General features: G+C 39.1%; 1 protein-coding gene and 1 long non-coding RNA gene across 4 annotated transcripts in view; both read right to left on the minus strand.

Moving 5' to 3' along the window:
- si:ch211-272n13.3 (ankyrin repeat domain-containing protein 26) overlaps positions 1–3,632 on the minus strand; it is a 32,509-nt gene extending 28,877 nt beyond the window's left edge. The window contains exons 1-6 of one of the 3 annotated variants that reach the window (XM_055022434.1): positions 3,553–3,632; positions 2,306–2,591; positions 1,602–1,716; positions 1,040–1,213; positions 784–890; positions 546–683 (exon numbers count right to left, since the gene is read on the minus strand). In XM_055022434.1, coding sequence (XP_054878409.1) covers positions 546–683; positions 784–890; positions 1,040–1,213; positions 1,602–1,716; positions 2,306–2,502 — 731 coding nt within the window. In that variant the 5' untranslated portion in view covers positions 2,503–2,591; positions 3,553–3,632. Of the gene's footprint in view, positions 1–545; positions 684–783; positions 891–1,039; positions 1,214–1,601; positions 1,717–2,305; positions 2,592–2,819; positions 3,069–3,552 lie in introns of those variants that run through there. The other 2 variants (XM_055022363.1, XM_055022512.1) reach the window with 2 other exon arrangements.
- A 9,471-nt stretch (positions 3,633–13,103) lies between these two features.
- On the minus strand, positions 13,104–15,388 carry LOC129365455 (uncharacterized). The gene is made up of 3 exons (XR_008606519.1): positions 15,191–15,388; positions 13,369–13,590; positions 13,104–13,183 (listed from the first exon to the last, which is right to left on the minus strand). It is a non-coding gene; the product is annotated as an uncharacterized LOC129365455 (long non-coding RNA).
- Between the last annotated feature and the right edge of the window lie 941 nt (positions 15,389–16,329).

Here is a 16,329-nt window from a genome sequence, read left to right on the forward strand (position 1 = left end):
AAAAATCTACTTTTGAGAGTTTTTTAAGTAAATACCATAGGACCAAAACAGTTCATCTGATTAAATGTGATGAATCAATTACTGAATCGTCAACTAATTTATGAATCAATTAATTGTTACAGACTCGAACTAAAAGCCATTTGATGAAAAAAATACCAAACATATTTCAAGTAGCAATAAAAGGAAAACTCTACTCATTTTATTCAAACATGTATTCATTTTACATTTAAGATGAAGACACCTTTGCCTGTAAATATATTTAATCCAAAACTCCTCACAGTTTTAGTTTCATTTAGTTTTATTTTATGACAGAAAAGGAATTGAATACTTGTTTATTTTCCTCTTTTGAAGTATTTCCTATACTGTACATTGCAAAGGATTCAGTGATTAAATGAAAAATTTGTACAAAAGTGCAATTTTTTTAATTCTGACAATTAATTGTCAGAATAAACGACAGATTAAGAGATTACTCAAAATAATTGTTTGTTGCTGCCCTAAATTACAGAAATTATTGCTGCCATTATTAATTTTTGAGTTGACCTTACCTATGATGTCCATTTTTTTGTGCGTGGTCATCAGCTGTCCACCCTTTTTTGTCCTGAAGGGTGATGTCTGGATCGAACTGCAAGAGAAGCTTTACCATACTGTGCTGACCGCTGCAGGCAGCTAGCATTAAAGGGGACCTGAAAATGAAATCAGCGTCAGCAGAAGAGCTTTCAACAGTTCGACATGACCTTCCGTCGACAATCATGATTGGCAAATGGTTTCTTGTTCGGTACGGACCTTTGTTCGTGGTCAAGACAATTCACATCAGCTGTCTCTTTCAGGAGAAACTCGGCCATTTCAATACGGTCTTCACGGATCGCAATGGTCAATGGGGCGAACCCCTCCTGGATCACAGATCAAACAACATTGACAAAATGGAAGTAACACTTTGCCGTGAATGTGAACAAAATCTCAAGAGACTGTGACTAAAACACACTTTTCTGAAAAAAAATACTCATTTTTGACAGAAACCATAAACTCATATGGCAATCACCTTATTTTGCGCGTTAATTTCCGCCCCATGCTGCAACAGACGTGTCGCTGTGGGAATGGAGGGGATGTTCGCTGCTAGATGGAGGGCCGTATTGCCGTTGACGTCTGCAAGATTTGGATCGGCTTGATTTTCCAGCAATATTGCCACACAGCGTTCATGCTGGCCCTCCACTGCCTGTTAACCAAACAAAAAGAAAAAATCAATATACATTAAGAATTGAGGTCTGAAACAATAGCAAGTAATGACACAAGAAGGTGGCAAAATGTCATAATGCTCCAACTGACAAGTTCTAGAAGGCCTTAATAATAAATTGATCTTGTAGTGCAGTAGTGTAATCTCATACAGAGAAATCCAACCTTTAATTTGAGTGTACGTTACTGCAGTTAAAGCACCAGAGACACGAAAACTGCTCTAATAACAATAATAAAAAAAAAGAGTATCAGATTATTCAAAAGATCGTTTTACTTTGAATGCATTCAGCAGAGGATGCAATTAATAAATCCAATTATTCAACACCAAAAAAAGATTTGCGGTCTCTCGGAGTGTCATCATGCAGGATTACCTTCATCAGGGCGGATCTGTTTTGATTGTCACGCAGGTTAAGTTTGGCTTTGCTATCAACGAGGAACTGAACCACTTCATCATGACCGGTGGCACACGCAATATGAAGTGGAGTTCTGTTAAAGGGAAGAAGAGTTCAGAATCATGCAAATATCAAACATCAAACAGTTGTACAAACTCTTTTTAGAATCTTTAGAAAGTTATAAATAGAGACAAATTAATTAATCAACCAGGGATCTGAATCGAATAATTTTATTCCCTTATTTGTCAAAACTTAAAAAAAAAAATAAAACTCCTCCTTTTAGTTCAATTAAAACTATGCATTGCCACATAAATGAAGATAATCGTATTATTTTTAAAAATTTCTGCTGCTCATATAGCTTAGAAATTAAATGGGAAGTGGGAATTAAGTAGAGGACAGGGAACCTTTGCACCTGATTCATAATTTTTTAAAAAGATTTAAATAAAAAAAAGATCTCATTTGCACTGTATTACATTAACAGGTCATTCTAACAGTTGTTTTCCACATAAAAATCTTGCGGTACATGTATAATTTACGTAGTGCTGCAAGCTTTATATAATAAGCACACTGGCCAGGTTGGATGAGGACAGTACAGACTGGCAAAAGGCACAAAGAATTTAGCTTTCCTTTAATCTACCAGACAGCTCATGCACTATACTTTACAGGATACTTGTGAGGATTACCTGTTCTCCTTGTCAAGTTGATTGATATCACTCTTCTTAGCCAGCGGCTTCAGCTTGGCCAAATCACCCTGGAAGACAGCCTTGTGGATCTTCCCCAGATCCTTGTCTTTCAAGTCGTAGCCATCAGAAAGTGCGCTGACATTGTCTGAGGTGCCACAGTTCTTCTTCTTCTTGGTAAAGCTCAATAACTTCTTCATTGCATACGGCAGTTCAACCTCGCTCCTTAACCGTCACTACCTTCCTCTCGTTAGCTGCTGAGGGGTCACCACAGGCGTCTTTCCCATCCCTAAAAATAAGACGCAGAAAAGCCGATTAGAAGTGCCGAGAGCCGTTTCTTTTTTTTTTTTTTGGTTTGCCTTTACGATAAAGCTAATGCTGGTCCCCACGCGTGTATTTAAGTCGAAGTAGCTTCTGTGCCTTTATAGCCTGGTAATCGACTCCCATGTAAAGCGGCCACGATGCCCGTTAGGCGTAGTGTCTCATTACTGGAACACGGTGTTGGGTGACAACATACCAGCCATGCTAATGACGGGTTTCAGAGGTGCTAACTGCAGTTCATCTCCCGACACGGTGTCCTCTAACAGTCGTCAACGACAACAAATGAGTTTAGTAGAAAAAAGAAAAGAAAGAAAGAAAAAGCAAACGTTAATAAGCCGTTAGTGTTTGTATTCCAAAGCGTTTACAATGAAAACAGCCGGTTATCGCGTTAGCTAATGTCAGCGCTGACCGCAGTTGTCGTTATGGCTTCGTGGTTGTTGCCATGGCAACATACTGTATAAAAATATCGGTATGAGGCGCTGATAGCGAACCAGCTCGAGATGACACCTAAAATATTCGAATTCTCATCTAAAGCCAGCTTAAAAATAAACATTATTCGCCATTGTTGTTTATGGAGTCCTGCTTAACATCACATTGAGGATTAATGTGGCGCCTCCCACGTCGTCACTAAACTAATGATGCAAACCGCCACATTTAAAACGAGTTTTGCGGTGAGGTGCAGAACAGCAGAGATTTGACAACGACGAGGGAACTGCAGCACTAGGGAACGGCATCTCATTCGGTAGAAAAGTATTCGAAAGAGAATATAAGTGGAAAAACCGAAACATTGCTAACTAAGTGCTAACTAGGAGTCGTTAAAACAGTTTACAATATTATATATTAATACATATACACGCCTTAAATGCAAAAATGTCCAATAGTTTACGAAGTGTTAATTGTAATAACAACCTTTGACCAAAGTTACTAACCTGTTGATTGTCGAATTTCGGTTACTATCATGGAGCTAACGAAAATATGCTCACATAAACATGCTTCCACTGTTAGTTTCAAGGAACCAATCAGAGATAGGTAGGGGGCGGTACAACTCCGATTAACCAATAGGAAACCTCAATTTACTTTAGAAAGGTTGGTTTACAACACATGGAAGACTTTGTTGTGTAATAGCAGACATTTACCACAAGATGGTGCCATTCTTTCAAAGATTGACTACTTTTGGCATCTCAACAAATCACGGTGTTAAACTCTGTAAATGTATTAACAGCTGAAATAAATAAATATTGCTATGTATTTATTCTTGCATTTAATTGAATTCCATTTGAGAATATTATTAAAGTCTTAAAATTCCTGCCCTGTTTTTCTTTTTAGAACCGCCCCTTGTCAAGAATGGCTTAAACTATCAGGAAACTTGTATTTTTCTAAAAACAAAAGCAAATAAAATAAAATGAGTCACATTAATCTGACCTTAGTGCATAGTGCAAGAGTGCATGGATTACATCAATGTGATGTCATGGAATTAGACATAAAACTAAGTGGTAAAAACCCATTCTCAGCCTTAAAGCTCTGAAGAAGTAGACTACAGACTTTTGTTATCACTGCAAGTTATACAAAACTATGCAACACACAAAGAAATACTGAAATCTTTGAGATTCTTTCCAGTAATACTATTCAGATCACATGCCAAAAACGAGCTACCTCTGATGTCACAGAGAGAAGATGAACGCAACAGTAAATTCTCCTGAAATCCACCCTTAAATCACGCTGCATTGCTCTGAGGTCAGCATTAAATATTTATTCACCTTGAAAGAAAAATCAAAGACCCCCGCTCTAAAAATGTGATTCTCATAAAATTGAACAATGTTGAAGATACGCGTTGGGTAACCCAAAAACCTGATCTGCGTCGCTGGAGGCGAGATGTTTTGTCCCGGTTTGATCTCTTTTTGTCTCTGAAAATTCCCTTTGAAAGTTAAGCAAAGAGAGAGAGAGAGAGAGAGAGAGAGAGAGAGAGAGAGAGAGAGAGAGAGAGAGAGAGAGAGAGAGAGATAAACAGGTTAAGAAGCTGAAGATAAGTCATCGTGTGAACAAGACATTCGGGCTCCGCTTGTCTCTTTGTCTGCTGGAACCAATTATCTTTCTCGCATCTCTGCAGGTGCAGTAGAAATCCAAGAGACATGAAAGTCATACTTCTGATTTCTGCTGCTTTTTACACAAGTTTTTATTTTGCTTTACTTACACCTCGCTTTATCTATCACTGTTGATCTGAGGTGCTCATTAATCTACATCAAGAACAAATCTTTCCACATTGTATGAGCCCAGCATTCTTTGTTCTCACCATTTGATGCAGCTGATGCTTTCAGGTTTCATTTGCTGGAAAACCAAAGTCAAGTAATTCCTTGTTAATGAACACACTTGGACAATAAATCCTCTTGGTTGCTTTTGTTCAAGTCTACACTGCACATTTAATTTATTTGAAAATCATGCCTAACACAGAAAGAACCATAATTATACCTGTCAAAAAGGAGAAATATAATATATTATCACATATCATATAGTCATATTACTGTTGTAATCATAATCATCTTTGATTTCTTTTTTTTCACTTGTCCTATTAGCTTAATCCCAATAAAGTAGCAGTGTCATTGTCTTAAGAGGTGATTATATCTTATTGAAAATCTTTTAAAAAGAACAGAGGACTGGAATGCATAGTGACTGGTTTCTCCATTCAGTAGAAATCTTTACATCGGTATCGATCCAAAACTATCGATACCAAGTTGATATCAGTATTGGATCGATACTAGTTTGATAAGATTGATACTATAGTTTCAGATTCCTTCTTAAAATATAGTTTTATGTTTGCGTTGTAGTTTCTACCATAAAATATTGTTTTTACCATGATTTGCTCTCCTGTGTTCATTATTTGCATTTTGTTTACTTGGCAAACAATGCACACAAGTTTGATTTAATGTTTATTGCTTCAGTTCATCTTAAAAACATGTTTTTAAAGTATCTTGCAGACACCTTCAGATTTTATAAGAGTCTGGCTCCTTGATAACATTTAAAATCCCACACTAAACAACCCTTTTCTAAAACCTACGTGGATTTTTTAAAAGTTTCTAAATGGTTGTACTTGAGCTCATTTCGGAGTATCAAAGCCAAGACTGTTTTGTAAAAAAAAAAAAAAAACTTCCTTCCACAATACTTTCCATAGATCTCTCACAAAAATTCCAACAAAAGCTTCAAACTGTGAGAAAATTCAAGATGTTGGAGAAATGTTCCTTTTCTGTCAAATGAAACGTAGTTAAGCTTAGACTGAACAGTCTTTGGAGAGTTTGGAGGAGTTTTTGCTTCCAGCTCAGCATCCCTAACGCTCATAGTGGTAGCAGCTGCCTCCCAAACCTGAAACATGGAGTGAGAAATGATAAACGGGGTGAGCACACGCTGCTTAGAATGGATAATTAAGTGCTCTCAGATGTACTATAACTATTAAAAAATGAGGTTGCAACCTTGAGAAGAGATCTGGTGTCAGCATCAGCAGAGCCCTCCATGTCAAACTCCCACAGCAGATCAGGCAGGCAGAGAATGAAATAAGGTTTACCTTTCCTGCGATTGGTTTTAAAGTTTGATGAGTCTTTCCGTGTCTCATTAAGCGACGGTAAGTGAGTTTGTCATCAATCGTCACCTCAGAGGTGAGCTGCTGTTTCTGCTGGAGCCTCAGAAGTTTGGGTCTCAGTGGAATATGAGCAACAAACAGAAACCATGTGTTTGTACTTTCATAAAACAAAGAGTGGAAGACATGTCACCTGTCGTTATGGGTTTAGTTTGAACCGTAAAACTGGACATTTTCACCTCAGGAATGTCTGGCATGTGTCCATCCGCCCCAGGTTCACTGAGTCTAATGACTAGTATGAGATTGGAAAAAAAAAAAGATCAAATGTTTCCACCCTGGTAGGTTTGGATGTGCCACTGGTAAATTCTACAGAAATATCCTTGCTACATGTCACGGAGCAGAACCGGCTCCAACTGCCAACAAGACTTTCCCAAATCCAAGCTTTCAGACTCCAGACTCAGACACAGTTTGTTTGTCAATCAGAAGTTTTCCTCAGTTTGTAAATGAAAAATAAATTTTCAGAAAATATCTCACCGTTCATTCACCAAAGGTGAGGTCCTGGAACTTTACATTTGTCAAATGCCATCGTCAAAAACATGGAGCAAATACACATCCAACATATTGATCGATATTTCATGTAGTCTGACTGGAAGTCAGTTTTTAACCTTGATTTAAAGGAGCTCAGTGTTTCAGCTGTTTTGCATTTTCATGGAAGTTTGTTCCAGATTTGTGCTGCATAAAAACTGATTGTTGGTTCTCAATGTTTGGTTCTGGTTCTGAGGATACAACAACAACAACAACAACAACAACAACAACAGGGGTTAACATGTTTTGCTGCTGAGTCATTCAGTGATTTATATACTAACAGAAGTATTTTAAAGTCTATTATCTGAGCATCATGGAACCAGTGTAGAAACTTTATTAGTGAGCGGATGTGCTCTCTCTTCCTGGTTTTAGTGAGAATGCCAACAGCACCGTTCTGGACATAAGTCCTTTAATCCTGAAAATGTTCTTCAGGTGATAGAAGGCTGACTTTGTAATTACCTTTATGTGTCTCTGCAGGGTCAGGTCTGAGTCCATCTCTTCATCCAAATCTCTGGCCCGATTACTGGTTTCTATCTGTAATACCTAATAAATATAGAACAAATTAAAACTGCAGTGGGAACAAATAATAACTTTGATGGAAAGCACATTGTTGGAATGGTAGAAAGCTATGAAGCCAAGTGGTGATATCCAATATCAATCCGCCCCCAGCTGATCTTTTGAACATCTTTTTTTTGTGTTTAATACATCTTCTTTACTGCCTGGAATTAAAAGGTCTCCAAATTTAGCCATGTATTTATGTGAGGAAACCTAAAAATTGGTTGTCCAAGCTTGGCGAGGTTATCTGCACACTTTTGAAAGTAAGTCAGGCAATGTTCTCGTCACCAGAGTGTAAAAATATTTAATTCTAGCCAAATGATTGTCTAAACTAATACATCTCTGACACATTTTTGAGGGAGCAAGACTCACAAATTGTTCATGAAGAGGAGCTTTCTGTTGCTGTTTTTTCACACGAGAACTCCTCATCAAATCGGCTGACATTTTGGAAATGCTTCCACTGCACCGGCTGCAAAAGGTGATGGTAGTAATGAGGTTTGGGTCCTGCGCATGGGTTATGGCCGTGGTTTCATAAACAGTAACCTTTCTAGTAATTTGTTGAGGCCACACAATAAATGTGAAACCTGCCAAGTGTTTCTTTGTAACATATTAAAAAGTAACATTTTTGATGCTTATCTTGCGTAGCTGTTTATGCAAATATTTTCAATATTTTTATTTTTGACGTATGCTTAAAGAGCAGTTTCAATCTAATAGTACTCACATTCTAACCAGAGGAATGTTTCACGGATTAATAATGTTGTGCATGAAAAAACCTTCTTTCGCAGGAGCTTTATGGTAATCAGTTAAAAGTTGTTTGATGGTAATACGAGGGATAATTCTTCATGGCCTCGTCCGTCAGTTTAGTAATGAACTCTGCAGCTGATTGAATATTTTGCATTTGCATTTTAATGCTGTTGCTCTGAAATGTAACAGCTGTGAAATGATTCCTCCTGGCTTAAAGAGCTCAGAGTGTAAAATCAAAGCTCGAATATCAGAGAGAGACTGGAGGAACACTGAAAATACATAGGAAACTAAAACCACTGCATTTAGGACATGTATAATAATTCTCTTACTGTAGCTTTGTCACTGCCTGACCTGCTGGGGAATATAGTTGCAGACATGACAGCTGCTGCAAGTATTTTAGTCACGACTGACCTTTTTGTTTTGTTCTCCATGTCACGCTTAAGTTTGACTTTTTTTGATGGAATCGAAAAAGTCAAGACTGAAAGAAGACAAAGACTGTTAAACATCCATGTACTCTCTCTCTGTTGACCTCGTTTCGAATTAGGGAGCTTTTGCAAAATAGATGCATTTTAATTCATTTCCGTTCAAATAAACAAAACATTTACAAAAGGTTTCTTCAATGCTCTGTTGAACTCAAGCTTCCCCAGTCTGGCACGTATTCAGGATCGATCGGGTGTGAATTTGTGCAGGATTTTTAAATGAGCAGATTTCAAATTCAAAGGTGTCCCAGCAATAACGTGCTGCAGTGATAAGTCCTATTAAGTGCTGGAAATCTCATCATCGCAAAACAAACTGAGGGGTTTTCCTTTTCTTTTTTTTTTCCCAATCAAACAAAGACAGATTGGGAATGGAGTTTGAGAAAAGGGAAATGACAAAATTTACAGCAAGGAGCAAGTGTGAAATAGTTCAAAAAACCTCAACAGGATTTTGTCATCCATTGATGTGAAATTATTATTATTTTTTTGAATAACATACCTTTCCATGGCGACCTGAAATCTGAACTTCCATTAAAGTTGGATTATCATGTTTTGAAAACTCACTTTTCTTTTCATTTTCATTACTTATGAACTAAGCTGTTGTGAAATGGAAAATCTGGTGACAAAATATAAGTTTTACACCAAATGAAGCCTAGGGGCAAATTCAAACGGGAAGACTCTTTAGCCCCACCTGCATCATGCAATCGGTGCGTGCCGCTCTTCACAGATGACCAATCGACACCCGACCAAGCCACGTCACGCCCAATTACCGACCAAGCCCCAGCTGGATGGAGATTCATGGCTTCCTCCGCTTTTCAGCCGAGCTCAACCCACCTCCACCCCTTCTCCACCTCCACTCTCTCAGCTCTTCAGGCTTACATCCTTCACTGACCTCCACCACCTGTGTAGGGTTTTAAGTTGGTCTGAGGCATCTTTTGAGAGTGAACCTTGACTGTAAATCTATCAAAAGAAATGTTAAGGAATATATTTATTTAAATTACAGGAATCAAACTCTTCATTTAGTTGCCAATCAGCTTTTTCCATTTATTTTGGTCATCCTTGCCATCAGTGGCAACCTTTTTCTTTTTAAAACGCCAATAATCTGCAAAAGCTGACTCATGCTCCTGAACACCTGCCGTCCCAGTTTTCAGGGTAGGAGAAACCGCGTGGCAACGAGACACGAATAAACGCAACAAAATTATCTTCGCATATGTCTCCAGACTTTTGACAGTGAAACTGGAAATCATGAGACACTCCGGTTCAGAGAGTTCTGTCTGCAGACTCTGCTGAAAGGCTGAGGTTGAAATAAAGGACATGCTGACCTGAGCTGTTGTCAAGCGGTGATGAACGACGATGTCTCCGGGACGTGTTGGCGAGCTTCATACGGTTGTTGTAGATGATGGGAACCAGTAGCAGTCAGTAGCAGCTGCGCGGTATGAAGCATTACCTGTAAGAAACAAAGTCACGCGTTCATCTAGTTTGAGCTTCTTACAGGCAGCTCTGCTCTGGAGCTGATTTCATGATTTCTGGTCGGACTGGGATTTCTGTCGCACACAGTGTTGAATTGTTTTTGTACTTTTTGAGCTCTGTGTTAGAAAACATCTCTTTTTTTCAAGGTATGCTGCAGTTCTGTCAATCAAGATCAAATATATACTATATCAAATATACCAGACACTAGGTGGTGCTGGAGCAGCTGCTCTTTTTTCTCTGGAGAGAAGAAAAAGTGCCCTTTTGAAATTGTTTTCTTTCTTTTTTTTAACAATGTATTGCATGTGGTCCGTAGGAGCATTTCTGGGCTTATCACCAGTGCTCCACATTCTTTTTGTTTTGTTCTTCATGTCACGCTTAAGTTTGACTTTTTTTGATGGAATCAAAAAAGTCAAGACTGAAAGAAGACAAAGACTGTTAAACATCCATGTACTCTCTCTCTGTTGACCTCGTTTCTAATTAGGGAGCTTTTTGCAAAATAGATGCATAGAACCTTTTCGTCAATCCATAATCATTTATTAATTCTAAGAATTATGTAAAAAATATAAAAACATTTTACCAGGCGGCCGTGTCACTGCACCCTACGGGATTGATTGCTTTATAGTTGCGTTCACTAATACGTGTAGATTCATTTTAGCTTCATTATGGTAAATTCACAAAATCACAAAGTAATAATAATATTGGTAAAACAATCGATAAAATGAAACTTTTTTTTTTTACAACACAATAATTTATCAAAAAAAGTAATAGGCTGAAGCCAAGACCTATCATGCCTGAGCATGTAAGCAAATATAGATATGAAAAGGTTTTCTATTTCAGATTCATCAAATTGTTCTCATCTGATTTCTTTGGAAAATGTGGGATTTTTTTGTTGTTATTTTAATGACCGATAACTTTAAAGCTATAAATACTTTAAAAATATTTATTTTCTTGTGAGTGTGCGCAAATTAAAAATCCGCTGGCAACTCCACGTGTTGTTCAAGGTGCCATTTTTTTTTTTTACTTGAGCCCCAGCCTCTCAAAATGTCTGTGCACGGCCCTGACCTACATCTTTGATTGTTTACCTGAATGATGTGAATCATACGTGGAGCAGAGCTCAAGGAAAACCTTCTGTGTGCCAGTGGACTTGTGTTTATTTTTCAAACAATTTAATTTGCCACAAAACCGCAGTTTTGTGGCAAAAATTAAACACGAAAGAATAAACATGCTAAATTCAATTCACCTCACAGGCTGCTGAGATTTTGATCCCACTGCGTCATTTGTTTCCACAGTTACCTGGTTTGATTTGAAGTTTCTCTTTCCAAATAAACTACCACATAATTGAATTACCCCCCAGTCACACAGCTCTGTGCAAGTCATCCCTCATTAGCATACAAACTCAATCACAGCTGCCGGATTATTTATGGGAGCAAACAGGGCCAGCAGCAGACCTGTATCGCTCGGCTCCCGTTCAGATTTGTTTCAGCTACTAGATCTTAAATTTGACAGTCAGATCAGAGCCGAGGCAGAATATCAGAAAAAAAAGCTAAATTCTGGTCGAGAAGTGCTTTGAAACAGTGATGCGCAGAATTGTTGTAATGCACTTTACGTGGGGGTGTAAAAATCTTGTCTTTTTGTGCAAAATAAGTGACAACAGTCAGCATGGCAATATGACCTTTTACTCTGCGTTAGACAACTCTGAATGAATAGTGATTGTATTAAGGGGGCAGTGTATGGATGGAGGAACTGTTCAGTTTGCGTTATAAAATGGGACAGAATTGATTTTTAATCCCAGGGGGTTGTGAGTTTCTGAAATGTTTTTCACTGATGCATCTTGAAGATTGTTTTGACTTTGTGGGTGTGTTTATGGGACTTTTAAAAAATACTTACGTGCAGATGCAGAATTGCATATGTATACAGGAATGTCTGGCGGTCTGGTGGGAGGCAAGAGGAGGAAATCATTAGAAACAGACAGGACAGACACGGCAACTCTGGAGGAGCCGTCGAGATCCACAGCTCAGGTGTGAAAAATCTGTTGACAAACATCTCAAGTTGAGCCTGCAGGGAAAGACGTCAGACACACGGAAGAAGGTTCTTTGGGCAAATGAGACCAAAACGATACTTTTTGCCCAAATCGAGCATCTGCAGCGAAAACATAGAAGTGGAGGTTTGCCCTCTGTCTAACCTGACTGAGCACCAGCTTCATTTTTTTTGTTGTTTGTTTGTCTCCTGCATACATCTGGTATGTATCAGTACTTAAAAATGATTCATATGTGTAACAGGTTGTAAAATATGAGCAGATGAACAGGAGTCACATCAGTCGCTCCATGTGGCATTACGTGAAACAAAACAGTCAGAATAACCAGATGAATTCTCTGTAATTTACGGCGGTGGCGTCACATGAGCCTGCTGTCGATGTGAGAGGGAACTGTTGGCTCGTGGCGGGAAGAAGTCTTCATGCACAAAAAAAAGCGTGTGACCTTTGTGCACAAGGGTCATATTTACTTACAGCTGCTGGTATTTTACCATATATTGTGCACATTCTTTTTTACAGCGTACAAAATTAAAAGTTTTGATTTTGAATCACATCATTTGGGATTAAGATTCTGATTTCAAATCAACACAAGCTAGAAATCGAACAGCCTGTTGCTTTTAAAATACTAAACATATGAATAACCTCACACACCGTGACAACCCGGCTGCCATGGGGCCTGTTTTCACCATAAGTAGGGAACACCAGGGAATAGTCGCATTGCTTAAGTAGGAGAGGAAATCACCATTTTCTTTCATTTTTCGCTTTATGAGTCCTCAGTCGATAAATGAGGGACTATTGGCTGGAACATCTGGAAAGGATTTGCCTGTTTCTCATCATTTACACGGCTGGGAAGCTTGGCTTGGAGTCAGGAAAGCGCAGCAAACAGCCCAAGTCGCATTAGCGGAGAATCAAAGAGGTGGGAGGGAGCAGCAGAAGGCCACGCAATTACTCAGCAGAACCATTAATGAGTCAACATGAGAAAACAAATTATAGACAAACAAGACAGAGGTTTCCCACTTGTTATTGGGGATCTTTTTTTATTATTGAGTAGCACTAAGGCAGAAGGAAAGAAGCTTCCAATGTTTGGCTGCTGCACCTACAGAGTTCCAGGATTTTTCTTGGCACAAAATATGCTAATGATGAAGTGGTGAAAGAGAAAAAGGAATGCAAAAAAATATGTCAGGTTCTTCAGTTAATGTTATCTTTAAAATTATAAACAAGAGTCAGAAACAGAAGAACTGGCACAAAGACGGAGAGAAGCACACACTTGAGAGTTCAAAAGTGTGCATTTTCAAAACATCACTTCAGCACGACTTACTGACAAGATTTCACGGAACAAGCATGAACTCATCTAATGTCCTCATAGCATGCAGACGTTTGACCACGTCCAACTGTTTCCACCTGCTGCATGGGGTATTCGGGGACCAGTTCGGAGGAGGAATCTCAGCAAAGACTCTGCTCTATGTCACTTTGTTTTTTCTTTTCTTCCTTTATTTGGAGGCCACTTGGACCTCTTGCGTGTCTTCTGGCTAAACCAGGGCTTATGGGAAAAGGAGAAAAACAAAAAAACATATTAATAATAAATTAACATGTGGGAACTAAAGAAAATCTCATGGAGATTTCACGATGAAAATACCCAGTTGCACGAGTTAAAACAGCATGCCTGTTAGTGAAGGAGATAAATGTATTTGGTTTGCGCTTTCTTCAGTGTTGGTGTCAAATATTTTAGTATTTGTATGTTATGAGATAATCTGTGAAAAGATCAGTCTCCTACACTTGCTCCCCAAAAACCAACCAAAGCCAGGGTGAGGGCCTTAGAGCTGTCAATCACGCAAGTGAACATGTTGCTAAATGTGGCAATAGGGAAGAAACAACTTCTGCTAATCTGAGTATGTCTCGCTGGCATATTATGATTCAATAGTTTCATTGTGAGTGCATGAATACATTTAGAGAAAACATTGATGTCTGGAGCCCACTCAGAAAACAGAAAATCTTCCAAGTTTCACATGATGAACTAGAAGGGAGCACGCCGTATCTTTCCATGGGCAAATTTGGAGTATTAGTGCAGGAAAAGAGGTTTTAGAACCGAGTGAGTGTCGTGCGTCAGAAGGGACAAATTTCAGCAGTCACAGTTTTTGGCCATCGTTGTGACGGCTTGATATGTCTCTTTGTCGCGCCGTACTTTCACGGCAGTGCAAAACGCTTGACTTCGATTTGTCTAACACTAGGGGTAGAAAAATAAATAATAATTTAAAAAAAACCCATAAAGGAACAACAAGGATTAAGAGTTTAATTAGGGAATCAATCATTGACTACATGAAAAACGTTCACAGCTAATTAATTGATTGCAAACGAGTTCTGTTTGTCTCAATCAGTTTGCCCCGCTCTGTTACTCCCACTTTTTTTTTCTTCTCTCCAGTGGAAGAAAAATATTTCCAGGTAACATAAATTGATACGTCAGACTTATTTAAATCTCGATTCGTGAATGCTCACAGAAACAAAAAACACTTTGATTTACAAACGATGCCGTCACCCAAGACTTTATGTTCTTGTGTGGTCCATAAAAGCAAAACCATAAGTTAAGGACGCGTGGAACAATCTCTGAGAGCCGGTGTTGAGTCATGAAATAAAAAGGGTTTTTGTCATTATTATATTATCATCTTCTGTAAGCGTTTATCAAGTCAAAGTAAGCAAATTCAAAGTATTTACCCCGCACCAGATGTCTTTGGATTTACTTTTATACATGTCGCAGATTGTTTACTCATGTAAATGTAAAAATTCTAATGATCCAAAAGAGTTGATTCTTTTTTAAAAAAAATACTTTTTCTCAGGTAGTTTTAAAAACCCCTGGAGCGGCGAGCCCAGAAATAACCACGTCTCTTTCGCTGCCATTTTGTTGGTAAGTTGAGAAATCTAAGAGCCAGCGGGTCATTAAACATCTTCAGAAAGAATATGTGATTTCACTTCCTAGCAGTCTGGGTTGTTTCAAACAAACCCTGACCAAAAACACTAAGCAAATAGTCGTTTTTTTTTTTCTTCCTTTCTTCCTTTGTGTGCACTTTTAACAGATGAAAGATTCATCTTTTCTCCCGATAAAGTGACCTCGTGCAACATTCTCTTAAGGTTGGTTGAACCCGTACCTTTCTCCACGGGCTCAGCCACGTCTGTCCCCCCTCGCCCCCTCTCCTTTAGCTGGAAGCCGCACACAAGGTGCCTCCTTCTCGCCCCTGAAAATCACGGCGCTCCGGGTCGTCAGACGGCTGAGAGTCGACTCGTTAAGAGGCTTTTTACGCCGCGTCGTCGGAAGAATCTCACAGAGAGCTCGAGCGCACTGAACGCAAAAGATGCTAACGGAAGCGCGCGATTCCGTTAGCAGCCCGTTGATGAACTCAACGGGCTGCCGTCGACGAAGCGCGTTAATATTTCATTCCATAAAGAATGTACAAAAGAAGGAAAGAAAGAAAAACATTCAGAGTTCATGACAAACTGCATTCCCATCAGATATTTCCTCTCACGCGTTTCACTGGTGGTCTGGCTCCACGAAGGCCTCACGGATGATTTCTTTTTACATTTTTTTCCTCCTTCCCTTCGTCCCTCCGCGCATTACGTTACACGTCGGTTTCGTGACTTCAGTGTAATTATCTTTTTGGAGCAGCGGTCTAATCTCTAGGAGGTTCAGTTGCGAAGCCTGGAGAAAAGCAAACAGCTCAGGATTATTCCTCACAGATGAGGCCGCTGTTCTGGAAAAAACAGTGAAGGGTGAAGATATGAAGTGGCAAGGCAGAAGAAGACACTTATTTCAGCTATTTGACTTCTCCTTCAGACAGTCAAGAGGTTAATTTTGTAATGGAATAAAAAAAAAATCAGGTTTCCTCTGTTTAAGTTTTTTTTTTTGGGGGGGTGGGGGGGGGTGGCTTAAGAGTTTCTTTTAATGAGTTTACCAAATTAAACCGCTGCAGCGTCCACATGCTTTTTCCTCCTTAGCAGCAGAGCTACTTTGGCAGCCGGCCCCAGGACAGCTTTCTCAGACGCACCGGGGTAATGGTGTGTTTGACTTGGAGGCCGTCCTGGCTTAATTATACAACTCTTTCATTTCACTCAAAAAGAAGTATGGATTATAAAGATGGGCAGCCTGTCTTTCTCTGATTTTCTTTTAGTTCAGCTCATTCCCTTCGTCTCTACCTTCCCTGGTCTTGACCATAAAAAAAAAATCTTGTTTCTGGGAAGATGTTCCCCCCCAAAAATGTTGGAGGGTACACTCGGTCTTTATCCAATGCCG

This window comes from Poeciliopsis prolifica, unplaced genomic scaffold, assembly GCF_027474105.1.
Source record: "Poeciliopsis prolifica strain line A6 unplaced genomic scaffold, Auburn_PproV2 SCAFFOLD001, whole genome shotgun sequence".
In the NCBI taxonomy this organism is placed as follows: Eukaryota; Metazoa; Chordata; class Actinopteri; order Cyprinodontiformes; family Poeciliidae; genus Poeciliopsis; species Poeciliopsis prolifica.